Genomic DNA, 18,086 nt, shown 5'->3' on the forward strand with positions numbered 1-18,086 from the left:
AAAGATAGGTACAAGGAAAAATAGTCGGACGGTTAAATAGGTATGTTTTAATCGCTGTGGTTCTGTATAATATATAGTATGCTGTGTATCAATACTTACTAGACAGCTTTACTTTTTAATAATTATTTTTCTTAGAAATATAACCGAATGGAATTGGGAAAGAATATAATAAGCCAAATAAAATTGTATAAGAGACCACCTTTGAGTTTTGTGACAAAGATTTAAAAGATTAGATAACGATTAACGAACCAACCGAACAACCGAATAGCTGTAACGAAATACCTCACATCATATACCGAGATACGACAAAGTAGTAGGGATTAATTTTTTTAATATTAGTAATGAATAATGATGTAAATGATAAAAATAGTTAATTTAATTAATAATAATAAAATATAATCAAGTATTTTTTTTCTGTTTAGGGCCAGTTTAAGCGTTTACCCACCATATTAATATAACATGTTGTATTTTTTTCTCAATACTGTTTGCCCATTAGACCATATTATTATATTATTACATAGTGAGACACGACAATCGTTTTAACTACCCGTCTACTTCAATTTATTTACATTTATTTTATTTATTACCGTCGGCCGTCGAGGGTCTTTTGAAAGTTCCGGGGGGACCCGAGCTACCGAAAACTCAATGTTATTATTTCGTTTGGGCGCCTGTGCGCGTTAACCGAACTACACTCTACATAATAATAATAACAATAATATTATAATATTGTTGTCGATATTATCGTGTTCTTTGTTCCCACCATCGTTGTCGCGCGCAAACGGTGCCAAATTGCTTCAGCGCGACTGCAGCTGCAGGCCACGACACGATAACGTACAAAACAATATTACCTGCCTATTTCGCAGTGTAACATTTGATTAACATTAGGCCGCTTTGTTCGATTTGTCACGTCCCAGCAACGCGAGCGTCGCATAATAATATAATACATTTATACATAACGACATCACATAATATATTATATACCTACCTACCGCGGCGACACAATTTTATAATACGCGCTGTACAACGTACAGTATATTATTATTGTTGTGCGTACGCCGCCGTCGCGGGCACCGCCTCTCCGGCCGACTTGTCGCACCGTCGGTTTGCACTGGTTGTATAATATACGTACACACACACACACATAGGTACTGCCTACCTACCTACCTAATCGAATATAATAATAATAATAATAATAATAATATATATAATATGGTGCGATATACGCGTACAACTGCGCAGTTCGCTGAGGCCAGCGACGATAAAATGATGACGACGACGACGACGATAATAATAACAATATTACAATAATAATATTATAATATTATATTGTACCTCAGACCTCTCCACATTATACCCACTCAAACGTAGGTATAAGCGTTATTATGTTTCCGCGTTTACCCGGTCCGTGGTACGCGACGGGCGGTGGCGGAGGGTAGGACCGCTCGCCGCGCGCCCACCCACCATGATCGCCGATCCCCCGTCGGCACCGCGACCGCTTCGCTGATATCGTATAACAAGCCGACGGCGCGTCGCCTGGTGGGAACCGAGTGCGCCGCTACGACATCGTCGCTCTACACTGCACCGCCTAACCCACCTGCGAAACGCACGCACACTCACCACATACGCGCGCGCGCACATACACACACACACACACACACACACACACACACACACGCGCGCGCGCATAGTATTGGAGCAACATTGCATCGAGTGCAGCGCGGCGCTGAGTCGGCCCGTCAGACGGTGTTTAACCTTTGTCATCGTCACTCGTACAGTCGTCCGCTTGCCGATCGGTGTCACTCTCTGTCACAGTCTCGTGCCACAGTCCGTCGCGCTTCCAGTCCAACACGATATTAATATTAATTCCATTTCCATCGCTATATAATATAGAAAACCGTCCGCCAAAATGACCGTCATCACTATGCCGACGACCGAGAAGAAGTCGGACAACGTGCCGCTGGTGACCAACATCGAGATCGACCCTTCTGCCCAGGTGAGTCACTGACGGCGACGGGATTGTGGTTTGTTGGGCGGTGGGGTGGTGGGTGGGGGTTGCGTGCACGTCCCACGGAGTCGAGACTGGATTCGCAACACTCACCGATGCTTTTCCGGTCTCTTCTGGCCTTTTTCGATTTCGTGTTTTACGCTTACCCGTTTTGCGTTATTTTTGCGTTTTGTCGACGACACTGTCGGACGTGCTATAAAATATAAATTATAATCGTGGTTAAAATGCCCGTTACATCGCATCATCACGATTCGCGATAGTAATATTTTCGTTATGGTTCTGGAACAGCCGCGATATTGTCGCGTACGTGCGATCAACAAAAACAACAACAAAAACAATAACGGCGCACGGCGATTGCGAATTCGCTTAGTACGTGTCACGTACATCTTACCTGGCCCGATGACTCGATAGCCGCTCGTCTACCGTGTAAATGTAAAACGACTATAACGAGCTCACGATAATTATTATAATAACCGTCGCTATTGTTGATTGTTGTCGGGGGAGGCATTTCTATAATTAGCAACAATGTTGTTTCCACGAGATTTATATAATAATATTCACGTCCCAAATTCGTCGTGACATCGTGTGAGTCGGACGATGATTATACCACATAATAATATTTATATTTTTGTCTCGTTTACAATCATTATTGAATACGTCATCAAAGTTCTGCGTTATTTTAATTTTCGTTTAGTCATCGGTTGGTCTCTGTGTGACTTACAATGACATTCCTGTTATACATACATAAATTATTGTTGTTTAGTTTCAATGTCATCCAATTCCTATCTTAATGTAAACGATAATATGCTTGGCTGTGAATTTTTTTGTTTATTTATTTATTATTTTTTTTTATAACATGTACTTGCTATCAATGTTGTGTTTTTGGGCTCAAGCCCAAATTATTACACACCTAACAAGTGGTAATCTATTAACATTGTATATGTTTTCATTAGAGAGCTCATTGTTTGCTGGCTATTCACAATGAATCTTTTGTTTTCTATTATGTTGTGTAACCGAATGTGTTACTTGTGCATTTGTAGACTTCAATCTGTGATAAAGCTTTGACTTTTCCTCTGACATTGCAACACTTAATTCTGTATGATATCCTCATTATTTTAAAATTGTCTGTATTTTGTACTGAGCGTTGTACCCATCATGCTAGGTACCAGCATATTTTTACGCTTCAGATATTTCCTAAGTGTTACTTAAGGCATGATATGTTTTTGAACATTGTTAATTGATACATGTGGGCATTTTTTTTTCATATTATTATTTGTGGACAATACTAGTATTTATTAATAAAATATTTGAATTCATGTTAGATTATTATGAAATGTTTCTATTGAAATTTTCATTACATTTAATTATATTTTTACACATTTCCTTACTTCATAATTTATCATATTTTGTTATTACAATGAAATATAAAAAATAACACTAGTTATATTTAATATGGCTATTAACTATTAATTTAGTTAAGCCTTAAGTGAAGGTCAAAAGAAATTCAATTATGTTTTCTATTCTATTATCTACTTTAATATTGAATATTTTTGAATTTAAATTGAATATTTATTTTTATCGTGTTGAAGTAACAATGATACTTTATTTCTGATATAATATTACTAAACAAATATTTAATTTTTACAGATTTTATTGAACATGAGTAATTTGATGACATAACATAAAAAAAAAAAAATCATAACTTATTGTTGTATATTTTAATTTTAATATAATTGGGTAGGTAGGTATCTGGTAAATTTATTTTTCAAATTACATCTTTTGAACAATGACTTGATTTTTATTTTAACTAGTTATTTTTAACTGTTGTGTCGCGAGCGTTGAAACTATTAAATTCTTTTAAATCTAGAAACAACCAAAAAATTTGAATCACGTATGTTTAGTTTTGATCAACTATAGCAACGGTTCCCAAGCTTTTTCGTCTTACGTGCCTTTGGAACTGAATTTTATTTATGGTGCCCCTTATAAAACCAATGACCATATTTTAAATAAAATAAAGAATAGAACATTTTAAATTTGTTTTTGGACCACATAACAATTACCGTTGAGGCGTCTCAGTTAAGGCACCGTGGCGCATACTTTGGGAAACGCTGAACTATAGTATCTAGGTTGTAATTAAAAAAAAATGTTAGATAATAACGAGTAAAATTCACATTTGAATTGTATTAACTATTCTGTTTAGAATTTTATATGTATATACAGTGTATAGCCATGTATTTACTAGTATTGTATACAATTGATTGGTGACTAATTAAATATAAATACCTTACTACATCTGTAATATATCTAAAAAATATAAGTTATTGAGACTTCTGTGACAATTTGGTAAAAATAAAATGTGCTGTTTTTTACCATTGCTTTTATTGTTTGTGGATTATTTTACTAAATATCCAATCATAAATATTAATTAAAAACAAAAACAAAAGTTTTTAATATACCCTGTATTATACCACATAACTATTTAGAACAGGGTAAAAGCTTACATATTTTGCACACATTTTTTATTTTCAATTTGTTTACAGAATATTTTTTAGAAAATTATATGTAAATATATTTTTAAAAATAGTTTTGAATTTTGCGTTCTGATAAAGTTTTTTGAAATGGTAATTGTTCTGGAATTCAATTTCAATAGTTTACATTAACATTTTGACTTTAACAAAACATTGATAGTAGAAAAACAATATTATTTTATAAAAATAAAATAATTAGTCAATTATTTGATTAACTAATGAAATCAACTTAACAATTATTTTTGAGTTTATTATGATAATCACTATTGTATAAATTTAACAAATAATCTTTATGAAATGTTGAATGACAAATAGTGTCAAAAAAACGAAGTCATCAGTGTAATTGAATTAAACTTAAAAAACGATAATAAATGGTTAGAAACTAAATAGAAGCTATAGTTATTATTAGATAATTAAAAATGTACAAAAAGTGAACCTAAAATAAATAGTAAAGCTACTTGGGTATTTATATTGTCAAATATGATGCTATACAACAGCTTTTTAAGAGGTGTGTCCTTTAGCCTCATTAATGTAATTTTGAGAAAAAATAGAATTGAAAAATGTAAATATGTTTTAATTCTATTTCAAAATAACCTACTAGTAAGTACTAAGGTCCATTATAAGTTGTTGTGTAATAATAAAAATGATTAAAAAAAAGGTAGAAAAGAACCTAGAAGGTCATAGTTATAAATAAGAAATACATATTTTATCATTTAAATAAAAAAATTAGACTATGCAAAAACATTTAAATTTTTTATTAGTATAATTATATATAAAAATATAATTTTTTTTCTTATATGTATAAGTACAAATTATTTATTAAAGTGTGAAAAATACAAAAATACAGGTTTTAAAACAATAACAACTTTTTTTATATAATTGATTTAAAAAAAAACTATCGTTATTTATTAATAACTAGCATTATAGCTCACATGGTTCTTGTCCCTAAAATTAGTTTTTTAATAAAAGTTTAGACATTCAATTTTTTTTTTAAATTTAACATTTTTGATTCTGGTTTTGTTATATTGTAAAAATTTGATCGCCCTACGACCTTTGTTTGTTATCAACCTCCCCCCCATCCAAAATGAAAATAATTGATTTTTTTAAAATACATTAAAAAACTATTAATATAGAAAATAATAATAATATATTTCCAAAAGAGTAGGTATAGTTATTTCTTAATATCATTTTATTTGTAGTATAAAAATAATAATTATACAAACAAAATTAAAATTATGATGAGACCAAAATTCGGCTATATTTATTATTTTCTAAAATTGTATCAAATGAATTTGTCATTTAGCTTTTATTGTTTCTTGATGTTTTGTGTTGTCCCATTTTACCAAACCCCCATTCTCTTCACATTCTATGCGTGGGCTCTAGTCTAAGGGGCATAAAATTGTACCCTATGATTAACTAGATTATGTTGAACGTTTATATTTAAACTTTCCATCTGTTAGAAAAAATTAAGATTAAAGAGTTTAAAACAAATACGTTTGGTATTTGGTTTGATTATTAGTTTTTAAATAACCTATATGAAAAGTACCTATAGTAAATGCACCTATACACTAAAGTAATGTATAAAATTCCAAATCTCTTTGCATGTTCTATAAAATATATATAACACAAATTTAATAAATATTATTAAAAAGTATAAGATATGTAACTGTAGTTAAGTATTTCAAAATTAAGTATTGAATATTATTTTTATTTTTCAGGAAAAAGACCTGGAAACTGGAAATGGTGTACATAATCGCCCAGTCAGATCTAAATTTTTGGTGCTCAGAGTCATTAATGATCGTGTTTATTCTATGTGGGCATTAATTTATGTATTGCTGATGTCATTAGTAATTACATTCATGATGCTTTATGGAGAACATATTTATAGAGCTATTGGAAATGCTTTTAATGATGAGGTAATATTTTGATTGTAGTCAATAATTTCATTAATTTTAATATTTTATAATTCCCCATCTAATAATCTATAGTACGTTAGTACCTATAGCTTTATTATATATTTGTTATTCGTTATTTTATACTATCCAACTAACTAAAAATCAATATTTAAAAACACATACATTTTACATTATTTCACGTTTAGTTCATATTATCAACTATTTATATGTTATAAAAATGTTTGAATTCCCTTATAATTTTAATATTTTAATCCTATTAAACCTATTTGTAATATATTATAATCTAAAAGTGTTGATAGATATCTGATATCGTAAACTTAGAAAAAAACAACTAATTAAAGTAAAAATTTAATAGTTAATGCAGATAGGTGTCTACAAATTAATATAATACTCTAAAATACAGTTTTTAATGCTTTATTTTTGTTTGTTGTTTGTAATGTAATGAATTATTTTATATACATATTTTTGCTTGAAAAATAATATTCATACTAAGTATTTCTAAATATGAAACAATTGAACATTTGACTACATAAACAGTAATCAATGTTGAATTGGCAAACATTTTGTTATATTTGATCTACTTCTGCAAATAAATTTCCCAGCCTTATATAATTTAAAAAAAAAATAAAAAAGTTTATAACACAATTAAGCTTATACTAGGTACATTTTAATTTAAAACAATTAATTTTTGATTTATACTTTTAAAATTTATTATTACGATATTAAGTAAACTATTTGATGATCTATATTTATGATTTATATTTTCTAAATAATATAGATATATGAATGTTAAAAATAAATTATAATTGAACATTTAAATTTTATTACCTATATGTATTACTTTGTATAGCAAACTCAATCTATAAATATATACATTTTTATTTTGCTATAATTTATAATTTTTCATTAAAATTAAGCCTTGAAAATAAAATGAAACCTTTTTTAGGTTATTAATTAATTACAAAGAATAAAAAAAAATGCATATAAAGAAATAAAATTATAATCTTTGAAAAGGTTGATGTTTGTTACTTTATTTTTATCAAATAATAAGTAAATTGTTTTCAGCAAATTTTTTTTGAAATTTTTAAAATAAAAAAATTATCTTATTATTCTATAAAAAGTTTTTTGTGTTAATACACTATTTTAAAAAAAAATCAATACTTAATATAATGTTAAAATTAATAAATGGTATATTTTGTGAATAGTTTCCTTTATATTCTAAAAAAAAAAAAAAAAACGAGAAAAATAGTTCAATAATTCATTGTGTAATTTGTAATGTTTACACAGCTGTACAACAGTTGTTAGCCTATAGGCAATAAGTAACAGACAACTTAAACTATGTATTTACATATTGATTTTTGAGTGGGTACTTGTAAGAATTATTTACAATTTTCTGTTAAATTACTAACAATAAAGTTTTTATTGAAGTCATAGGCTGTTTTTATATTTTTGACATCTATGTATTATAGTGATTATACATGTATTAAATAGTATTATGCATGGTATAAAAGTTATTTTAAATAATTAAATTTTATACAAAAACCAAAAGTTTTTAATATTGTTATTTATTGGATCATAAGCTATCAGTCCTCCTAATTTATTATTAATTTGGTTTATTATCATTCCTAAATATTTTGATATTTTGTTAATTTTCTGATTTCTTGTTAAATTTGAAGTTATTACTAATTTAAAAATTCATAATTTATTTTTATTTTAATTATTGATTAATATTAATGCACTTGCTTTTGCATAAGTAATGTTTATGTAATTCGAAAAAAAGATTTTCATCATTACTTACATTTAAAATGTATATATACAAAGATTAATTTTATTATAGTTTAATATACAAAGTTTAATATGTGTGTATAAATTTATGATACAAGATATAGAATGGTATAATATAAAAAATGTTTAACTATATTTTTACTTATACGATCAAATTTAATCTATTAATTGAATTACATTTTGTCTAAAAATATAATAATAATTTAACTTTTTGTTTTTTATGTGATTGTCACTCAATCTGTATTAAAATCTCTAATAGGGTTTTACTTCAATGTTTATTATTTCATTAAATTAATTAAAATTGTGTGTAGCTTAACACAACAAATAATGTGAGATTAATTCACCATTTTTTTGGGGGTAAATATTTGGTATTATCATTAATATTAATATCAATATTAATTAAAGCATTTTAATTTTGTGTTATGGTATCATTCATGATATTAATTTGATTTATCTATTAATAATAAAATAATAATAAAATACTGAAAGTAAATATTTTTTTGTTATGTGTCCATAATAATATATTTGCTATAAATGAATTAGTTATTGGGTATTATTATATTAATAAGACTTATAAGTAGTAGGTACATAATATTCTTTTTTTTTTACTATAGAATGATGCTTTCTACGGAACTGGCACTATTGCTTTAAATGATAAGTTATCTCTTCCCATTCAAGATATAAACAATGACTATGAAATGAATCAATTAAAAAATGATATGGAGTTCAAGAAACTTGAGGTAAATAAAAATGTTTAATAATAAGACCTTAGTCTTACTGCTTCTAACATAACAAAAATATTATTATGTTTATTATAAGTTTTTATTTATATTTTTTGTGATCTAGTTATGTAATTAAAAACAATATGTATTATATTTAATTTATAGTGCCATCAACTAAACTAATGAAATATCTTATTGAATATTATTTTTACATTATAGAACTTTGCTTTGAATATGGAAAAAATGAACAGCCAAATGATGAACCCTGATGACGTTATTTCTGAATTTAAAGAAGATTTTGAACTTGATCTTAAGGAAGATAGTTATGAAAAAATTCTTCCAATTCTACCATTAGCTAACTCCGCTCGTTTTATTCATGATTTCAGCGCGGTATTTAAAATAAAATTTATTCAAAATAAAATATTATTTATTTATTATTAATTAATTTTATTTCAGAATGTCACTGGTATTGTAGATATTGACGGTAAGCGTTGTTTCATTATGCCATTAAACCGCAGTGCAGTATTGCCACCAAAATCCTTATACGATTTGTTGTTTAAAATGTCAAGTGGTAAGTATTTATAAACGTTTATCAACTATAAATCAATAATATTATTATTATAAGTTGTTAAAAAAATGATTTTTTTTATGTGTTTGGTAACTTCGAATTTGGTTATTTTTTTATTAGTTATTTTTAAGTTGCTTATTATTTATATGAAAGAATATACACACATAGGTAGTTGAAAAAGACTTAAAATATAACTTAAATTATTGTTTTTCTGAAAAAAAATTTTGTTGTTAAGTGTTTTTATTGAAATTAAATACAAAAATTTATTGTATACAAATTAATATGTATGCTTCGATTGAACTTATTTTGTTTGTTTTACTCAATACTTCTTTGTATTCTGACAGTAGGTTGGGATGGTATGATTTATAACAGGAGTGGCCAAACTTTTTTTGATCACGATCTACTAAAAATATACTTCACCTTTGAAGATCAACTTCCACTGAATATTTATATAATATATAAAAATTATACAGATAAAACTTATTGGCAATTTGTTCACTAAAACCTCGATTAATTTTTGTACGCATGGCCTTAAAAATAAATTCTAACACCATCGACTTAAAAATTGTCCGCGATTAACTGTTTGGCCGCCCCTGATTTATAATATATATATATAAATGGTCAGATATAAGATATGTGCTATAAGATTGGTCTTATAATAGTTTTGTATATTTCATTTAATTAATGGCGGCATAGTGTTGTATATTTTGTCTATTATATTGTTAGCATGATGTGTTTATTATATTATTTTGCCTAGTGGATTCTTAGATATTTTGATAAGGATTGGCTAATTATAATTCTATATGATTTGTGGACATTTGTTCTCATTTTAGGCAAAAATTAATTGTTTCATTATTTTTTATCTTTCAGTTGCAAACCTATTTTAAATTTATGTATATCTTACTGTATAGTTGTGTTTCTATTTTTGGTTAAATTTGAATATGCTGTAGGATATAATATTATAATGGCTATTATATTATTGTTTCGTGTATGTTAGAAACTTAGAAATTGTGCCATTGTTGAATATATTGTATAATAATGGTATTCCCATTAGGGCGATTGCTACATTGAACTGTGTATATCTAATATATGAAATGAATACTTTTATTTGCTGATAAGTGCATTCTGGTAATTGATGATTGTTTATTTATTTGCATTGAAGTCTAGAATGATAGTGTAAAATGTGTTTGTATTATAATATTCTGTTATTATATCACATCAGCATTTGAGGTTGTTGAATTAGTAATTAGGACTATTTATCATTATTTATGAACATTGTACTGTTAACTTTTGTGTGCAGTATGGTGGTAATAAAAAGGATAGGTATATTATGGTTTTGAGTTAAGAATCTGAATTGTATGGTTAGATCAGTAATAGGTTTTGTTATGGATTATTATTTTGTATTGTTGATAATAGTTGATGACTATATGAAATATAATTTGTTGATGTTGTTACCAATTTTTTATAAACTCGTTATGTTAATTAAAACTGAATAGGATTATTTAATTATATTTAATTTATATGCATACACATGAATTATTATGATTGTTCAGCAGTATACATAGTAAATATTAATTTAATTAATTCAAGTATTAAGATTTTTTAGATCAATTAAATTATCATTTTTCATCATTTTTTTTTTTAGCTTTGTAAATTATTGTTTTAATCTACATAAGATAAATGAATATATTTTAGTAGATTACTGATACCTATATAATATATTTAAAATATTGTGTTTTATAATATTAATATATTAATAGGTTATTATGCCGTTGATACCAGTAATGTGATGCACAATATGCGTGTGGTGAAACCAGCTATTCAGGATCTCACAGAATATGGCATTTATATTGCTAAAGATTGTGCAGGTTTTCCAACTTATAAACTGGAAAAAATCGTTTCTGGAGGTGTGTAAAAAAAAAATCAAGTTATTGTAACATCTGTATGAAATTATTAAATTTTATTTTTATAAATAACAGCTGTTTAACATTTAATTTGTGCATGTGCATTAATTATGTTTCATATTATTATTTAGTTATTTTATTTGATATGACGTTTTGCATGAAACTAGCTTTTGGTTAGTGGAATATTTTACTATTGTATTTAAGCTTTTAAAGTGAATTTATATTTCATATTATCTTATCAATGTGATATAATTTGGATTGTCGTTTTAAATAAACTATGATATATTATACATGTGTATTTAAAGCTGAATAACTTCTTATTTTCAAGTTTTTATAATATGCATATGTCCTTTAATCCTTTACAATAAACACAATACTTTATTTGTACTAAACCACCTTGGATTAATTGTATTAATTGTAATATACTGATTAGTTCTTTTTTAATAATATATATAGGGGATATTATGCATAAGAGAAAAATGTTAAATTATTTACTTAATATTTTTTAAAATTAATAAACAAGGTATTTTTTATAAGCTTTACAATTTGAATTAAAAAGTATCAGTTAGCTCAGATTATGAATCGCAACAAACTACATAATACAATTTTTTTTAACCTTTCAATATAACTGATTTCTTCCTTTTTATATTCTTACTTTAATAAGAATTTTAAATAATTTTCCTAAATGTATTGAACACATTTTTAATTTCTATTCATATTATTTTATTTACTTATTAATCCATTAATTAAGAATACTTACATTTTGTTGTTTAGTTTTAATATTTTAAATTATTTTTGTATCTTAAATTTCCTAATTAAAAATTATATTTTAATAAATTTGAACTAAAATATTTTTAAATATGCATTATATTCCCAATACAGTATATTTTTCCATTTGATTAAGTTACCTGAACCAAATAAATTATATAGGTATATCCTTTTTAAATATTTTATTTATATTATACACAATTATGTTTTATATTAGGAGCATGCAATTTTTGTTTTAACACAAATATTGAAAATAATAAATATTTTGTATATATAAAATAAATGCTTATTATAATATGCTATTAATTTATTATTGTATGTATAAAATATAATATAATTTATGTTTTGCATTCTTATAACCTTGTTTGGTCCACACTTAAAGAATTTTAAATATTTAAATATTATAGTAATATTAATTCATAAGATAAAATATATTAGTTTATTCTTTATTTACAAAACCAATAAATCATAGTTGAAATAATTAAAATGGGCAATAATGCAGTGTGACAATACTGAATATATGCCATACTAATATTATATGGCAACAAAAATATATTTTATAACAATCATTTGAACAAAATATAAATATATGATGCAAGTAATATAGATTATACAATTATTTTATATGTGTAACAGGTAGGTAAAAGTTTAATCAATTCATTAATTTTTCTGTTTTATCAATAACAATGATACATATAACATACAACTAGTAACTCAACAACATGGTGAAAATATATTGTATATTATTTAACAAGTATAACAGATTTTACTTGTACCTATTTATAATTATAATTATTGACTAGATGACTATTTTCACTGTTAAGGTTGTTAACATTTGTCTTGAAAACTAGGATTTATGATGTTAGACAGTGTTTTATGGATTATTTGATTTCAACTGTATACAATATAATTATATAAAAATTGTTCATATAATTAGGTACATTGGCGATCTCCGTCAATTACTTACCTACTATCCACTGATACATTAAATGAGTATTAAGTAAGAAGGATATTCAATATTTATTTAAATAATAATGGTAAAAATGTATCCAAGTTATTAAAAATTGAAAATTTAACTTTTCAGTAGTAACATTATACTGAGATAGAAACACTATGGGTCTCATTATTTATTGATAATATTTTTTATTTAAGTGCTATTTACCATAAATCCATGTAGGTCCTATATACCTATATTTCGTACCACTATAAGAGGGGAATAAGAATCATCAATTTTATCCTATCATAAGCTTCCTAGACCATTGTACAGGTTTATAGTTGAACTATAAGTGTTATTTATTGCGCCTGTGACCTTCATTTTTTTTTTGTCTATACATTGAATATAATATTATACTCTTGGTTTTTGTTTTAACACATATTTCTAACCTATAGAAATTAAGTACTAGTTTCTACATATTTAATTTGTCATTTCTTAGTAGTATTTCTATTGTTAGGATGTGGTACTTAGTTCCATTCTTCATCGGCGAATAAAATACAATATTTAGTTCATATAATTAATATGCATTTATCATTTATATAATATTATAGTAACCAGCAGTGCATGTAATGGGGATTTTTGTATAATATTTAACCCAAAGATTTAAATAATACACAATTTTTGAAATCTGTTTTAAACAAAATGTAAAACGGTAGATAGATAGGTTGATAAGTGTTTAATTAAAAAAAAAGTCCATTTAAAAATGTTTATGTCAAACAAGGGCATGATTTCTTGAGCACTTTCTTAGCTATACGGAATAATAACAAATTAACAGATTGCTTAAATCAACAGGACGTGTTGTATACTGTACCGTCTGTACCTATACTTACATGTTTACCTTGCCCATTGGCCATTTGTCCGGTCAACTATACATGGCTAGTATAATCACGACTAGTATGTATATCGATATAGCTGTATATAGACAGAATTTTGATAGCCGATGAACTATAAATACCTAACACGAATTACGACCGCGTAAGAAGGAGATGACTTGAATAGATGTCATTACATACCTACAAAGCTGTAACTGGAGGGAGGGAAATTTTTAAAATTGGAAGTATTTTAGTGGTGAATATAGTTTATTGTCTATATGAAAAAAAAGTTGGATCCCCCGAAATTTTTTTTCAGTTACGGCCTTGCATACATATCAAGTTAAAAAACATTAAGTTAAATTGATTGGTTGGTATGAATTTGAAAAATAATGTTTAGCGGATTTTTAGTGGTTCCCTAGTATGTTTTGTGATATTAGCAAGAACATATTATACCTGCTATTATGTCGATGAATAGGTAGGTACAAAGAGTTATTTATTTAGTTACTCCTTTGTTTGATAGTAGCGTGGTTCCTACTTATGTTTTGTTGATTTTACATGACGTAAACGCGCCGAATGAAAACGAAGTTGTTTGCCGTTTGGTTAGTATTATTTAAAATTTAAATTATTTACAATGTCCTATTTACAATGTTATTCTTAATTATTTGAATATTTGAAGGATAATTAAATAGGTAGGCAGGTAGATACCTGTTCAAATGCTTAAATAATGTCGGCAAATTCTAAATTATTAGTAAGGTATAGTATAGGCACCTATGGTTGTAATGCCCATAAACGCTGTGTGAAAGCTTTATGAAAAACAATACTTATGTATAATATTTCTACGTCCACGGATATGATATACCTAATCTACATATATATGTCTTAATCACCAATCAGGTTAATTTACAGTCTGTTGGAGGTATCTGCTCTACAGTGCTCCAGAAATAGTGAGAACGATAATGGTCATAATATCCTAAACGTCAAACACCATCAGCACGACTATAGGTAATCCAATGTTCAATACTTACCGTATAGCCGTATAGGTTATGCATCTGTGTTAGTAAATAGTAAATAGTGTCCATTACGAAATTGAAATATTTTATCAACTCGATCAATGGTTCTTATGATGCACCATGCTTCCCAGATCATTTTTCAAGTAAATCAGGGTTTCTTCACGCTACTCATGCCAGTGTACCCGAGATTATTTACAGAGAGAAGAGGGCCGGAGAGTAAAATGCAACTGTTATTTTTTTTATACCTATTTCAAAATTATTAAAGTTAATTTAAATTTTTTTTTAAATGTATTTGTTATTAATAATCGGTTAATAGCTAGTGAATTAAGGCGTGAACTAAATATATACTTAATTATTTGATTTGTATATTATATAATATATAATTACTTAGTGTTGACACTCTTCTTGCAGCAGTAAGGTATTTTATGAAAATTGTTGAATAGTTATCCTAATATATTGGTTAGAATTTCCTCCGGAAACATTGATAATTATTTCTACACGTAAATATTAACATTCTCTGATTTTTAAATATTGACAATTATATACAATCAATTATAAACCATTTGATTACCTATGTAAATTATTAACAAACAAATTCATTATAATACAATATATTTGTATAATTGTATGCTTGTATGTAAAATAAGTTAAATATGAAAACGATCAATAAGCTTTTTTTTTTACTATAAATATTAATAATGATATTATTAACATTATTTATTTAATTCATTATTTTTTCTTTGCCTGTATTATGTATACACTTTACGAGTTTCATTAACCTGTCAAAAGGCCTTAACAATAATTATAGTAAGTAAGCTTTAAATTTAGAGGTAAATACCTATAATTAATTTAAATTAGTAATAAGTTAGGACCCGAACCTAATTTTATACAAAACTATTTCAAGAGTTAATAAGCAAATTAGATACATAATACTAAAAAAAGAAAGAACACAACAAAAACATACTCAAGAAGGGAGGTCATACAGTGGTAGAATCCAACAAAATTTTACTACTTCTTCCTTCCGGTAAAATATTCGGTTGTAAAATTTCACGATAGTATTTTCTATTTTTTAAATAGAAATAGAATTTTATTATTTAATGTTGGGTTACTGTAACCCGGTTACAAATCCACTATAGGTAAGTACCTACCATCCAATGCACTGTATAAATTCTGGTAATTCTTAAAAATTCTACCCATTATTTAGTAATAATAAATAAATAAACCTATAAGTATGTACTCTTTTTACAGTCCTTCGCCGTTTTTGATTGTGTTTTGTTAAGAGGGTGTTGCACCACTATATTTACTGTTTGCGTTTATACTTGAACGATTATTCTACCGGCGCCCATGTCTCACGCATATGAATACAATATTACCGATAACCTTCGGGTAAATTTACGCTCACTCACTCACGAGGGTATTTCTACGAAAATGTAGAATTAGGTTTTAGACGAAAACCGTATATCTACTTGTTATGTTCGGTCGACGAGATTCGACTTGAAGTGCTTGAGCTCGATATAATATCTTTATAACGGGCTTAACATTTTTTTAGCAGACACATTTTGAGAGTGATGTGCATTTTTTTAGCATTAAAAATATGTTGACAAGGAACCATCGACAATCTCGTTTCCACAATGACGTGTTTGTCGTCTGATACCGAATTCGAGGGGTTTGTTTAGCACTATTTCCTTCACGCCTCGGACGTCTCTATAATATTGCATTGTCGTATTGAATAAGGACATATTGCGTGTACGACTGAAAACACAGTAAATTTAGATAGATAGGCGTGTTGGTTATACAGCGGCCACTCTCTGAAATGTACTTGGTTTTCTTTATGGATTCAACGGTCGAAGGATATAATATCAATATTATAATAACATCTTACAACTACAACGACTGCGCCGTAAAATGTCACACGTATCATCTGGCATGATGGGTAATCACTAATTATTACTAACACATTATATACTATACTTTTAACTTTATACTATTGCTATTTACCGATTATCATTAATCAGTAATCTGCACCGCTGTTTGTCGATAGTTGACGTGATGGGTAACTGCAGTGCGCAATAACACATACCTAATAATATAATAATAATATAATAATAATAATAATATAATAATATAATATAATATAATTATATATCTTATAATTGTATCTATCTACCTATCTGTTTGCAGTATTCAAACGGAGTGTTTCGGCCCACACGAAAACTTTTTCGGCGTTTTCGGGACAGATGGACTCATTCCACATACTCAACTATGAAGACATCAATTCGCAGTAAAATAAAATGATCTCCCCGTCTTTATATTTGATATAATAATAGGTTACACACTTACACATACACAATATATTTATAAATACTACCTATATATAGGTACCTATTTTATCTATTTACGATTTTGTTTAAGATTTTATTTTCAAAGTTTTATGATATTATATTCACTTATTATACTTTTCTAGTAGGCACTTAGTGCTTTATAACATCGGTACAAGGTACCTACCTATACCTAATCTTACCCAATACACCCGTATATAATATAGGTGGTATATACCATGTGATATATACTATAATAATATAATAATATAATATTGTAGATTGTAATTTATCATATATATTATTATAAACTGTTAAGTATGATTCTAAAATGTCGATTGAGTTGTTCTCGTGTCCACAAATATCAAACGTTATTTTGAGGATTTTTTTGTTTTTTATTTTCGAAAGTTTTATGCAAGTATGTGTTGCCAAAAGTCCATTAAATTATATTGAAGCTCGAATTATATTCATCACCAATGATCAAATTATTAAACAGCTATTTTCTATAACGATAGATTGAGTATAAATTATTATTTTATTGTAATAATTTTGTATGGTATATAATATTATTATTGAACGATAATATTAGCAATACCTATTATATATAATAATTATATAATATATACTTGCGTCTGTAGTCGAACATTGTAAAACAGCATAATTTTTGGTATCAGAGTATTTGGATTAATATACATTATACATATGTCTATATTTATACACTTTATATAGAATCTAATAAAATAATAAAAAAGATAA

At 26.9% G+C, this 18,086-nt stretch overlaps 1 protein-coding gene across 1 annotated transcript; it reads left to right on the forward strand.

Moving 5' to 3' along the window:
• The first annotated feature begins 1,677 nt into the window (after positions 1 to 1,677).
• LOC132924209 (uncharacterized) lies at positions 1,678 to 18,086 on the forward strand. The gene is made up of 7 exons (XM_060988377.1): positions 1,678 to 1,993; positions 6,252 to 6,449; positions 8,849 to 8,974; positions 9,176 to 9,346; positions 9,413 to 9,527; positions 11,285 to 11,431; positions 17,194 to 18,086. Exons 1-7 carry the CDS (start codon positions 1,907 to 1,909, stop codon positions 17,295 to 17,297), a joined length of 948 nt encoding a protein of 315 aa, XP_060844360.1. The 5' UTR covers positions 1,678 to 1,906; the 3' UTR covers positions 17,298 to 18,086.

This window comes from Rhopalosiphum padi, chromosome 3 (genome assembly GCF_020882245.1).
Source record: "Rhopalosiphum padi isolate XX-2018 chromosome 3, ASM2088224v1, whole genome shotgun sequence".
In the NCBI taxonomy this organism is placed as follows: domain Eukaryota; kingdom Metazoa; phylum Arthropoda; class Insecta; order Hemiptera; family Aphididae; genus Rhopalosiphum; species Rhopalosiphum padi.

What these genes read in the sequence shown, in the direction of transcription:
- LOC132924209 (XM_060988377.1), top strand. Translation starts at nt 1,907, where the DNA reads ATGACCGTCATCACTATGCCGACGACCGAGAAGAAGTCGGACAACGTG. An exon ending in AGATCGACCCTTCTGCCCAG is followed by an intron (nt 1,994 to 6,251) that starts GTGAGTCACTGA and finishes TTTATTTTTCAG; the next exon opens with GAAAAAGACCTGGAAACTGG. An exon ending in GGAAAAAATCGTTTCTGGAG is followed by an intron (nt 11,432 to 17,193) that starts GTGTGTAAAAAA and finishes ATCTGTTTGCAG; the next exon opens with TATTCAAACGGAGTGTTTCG.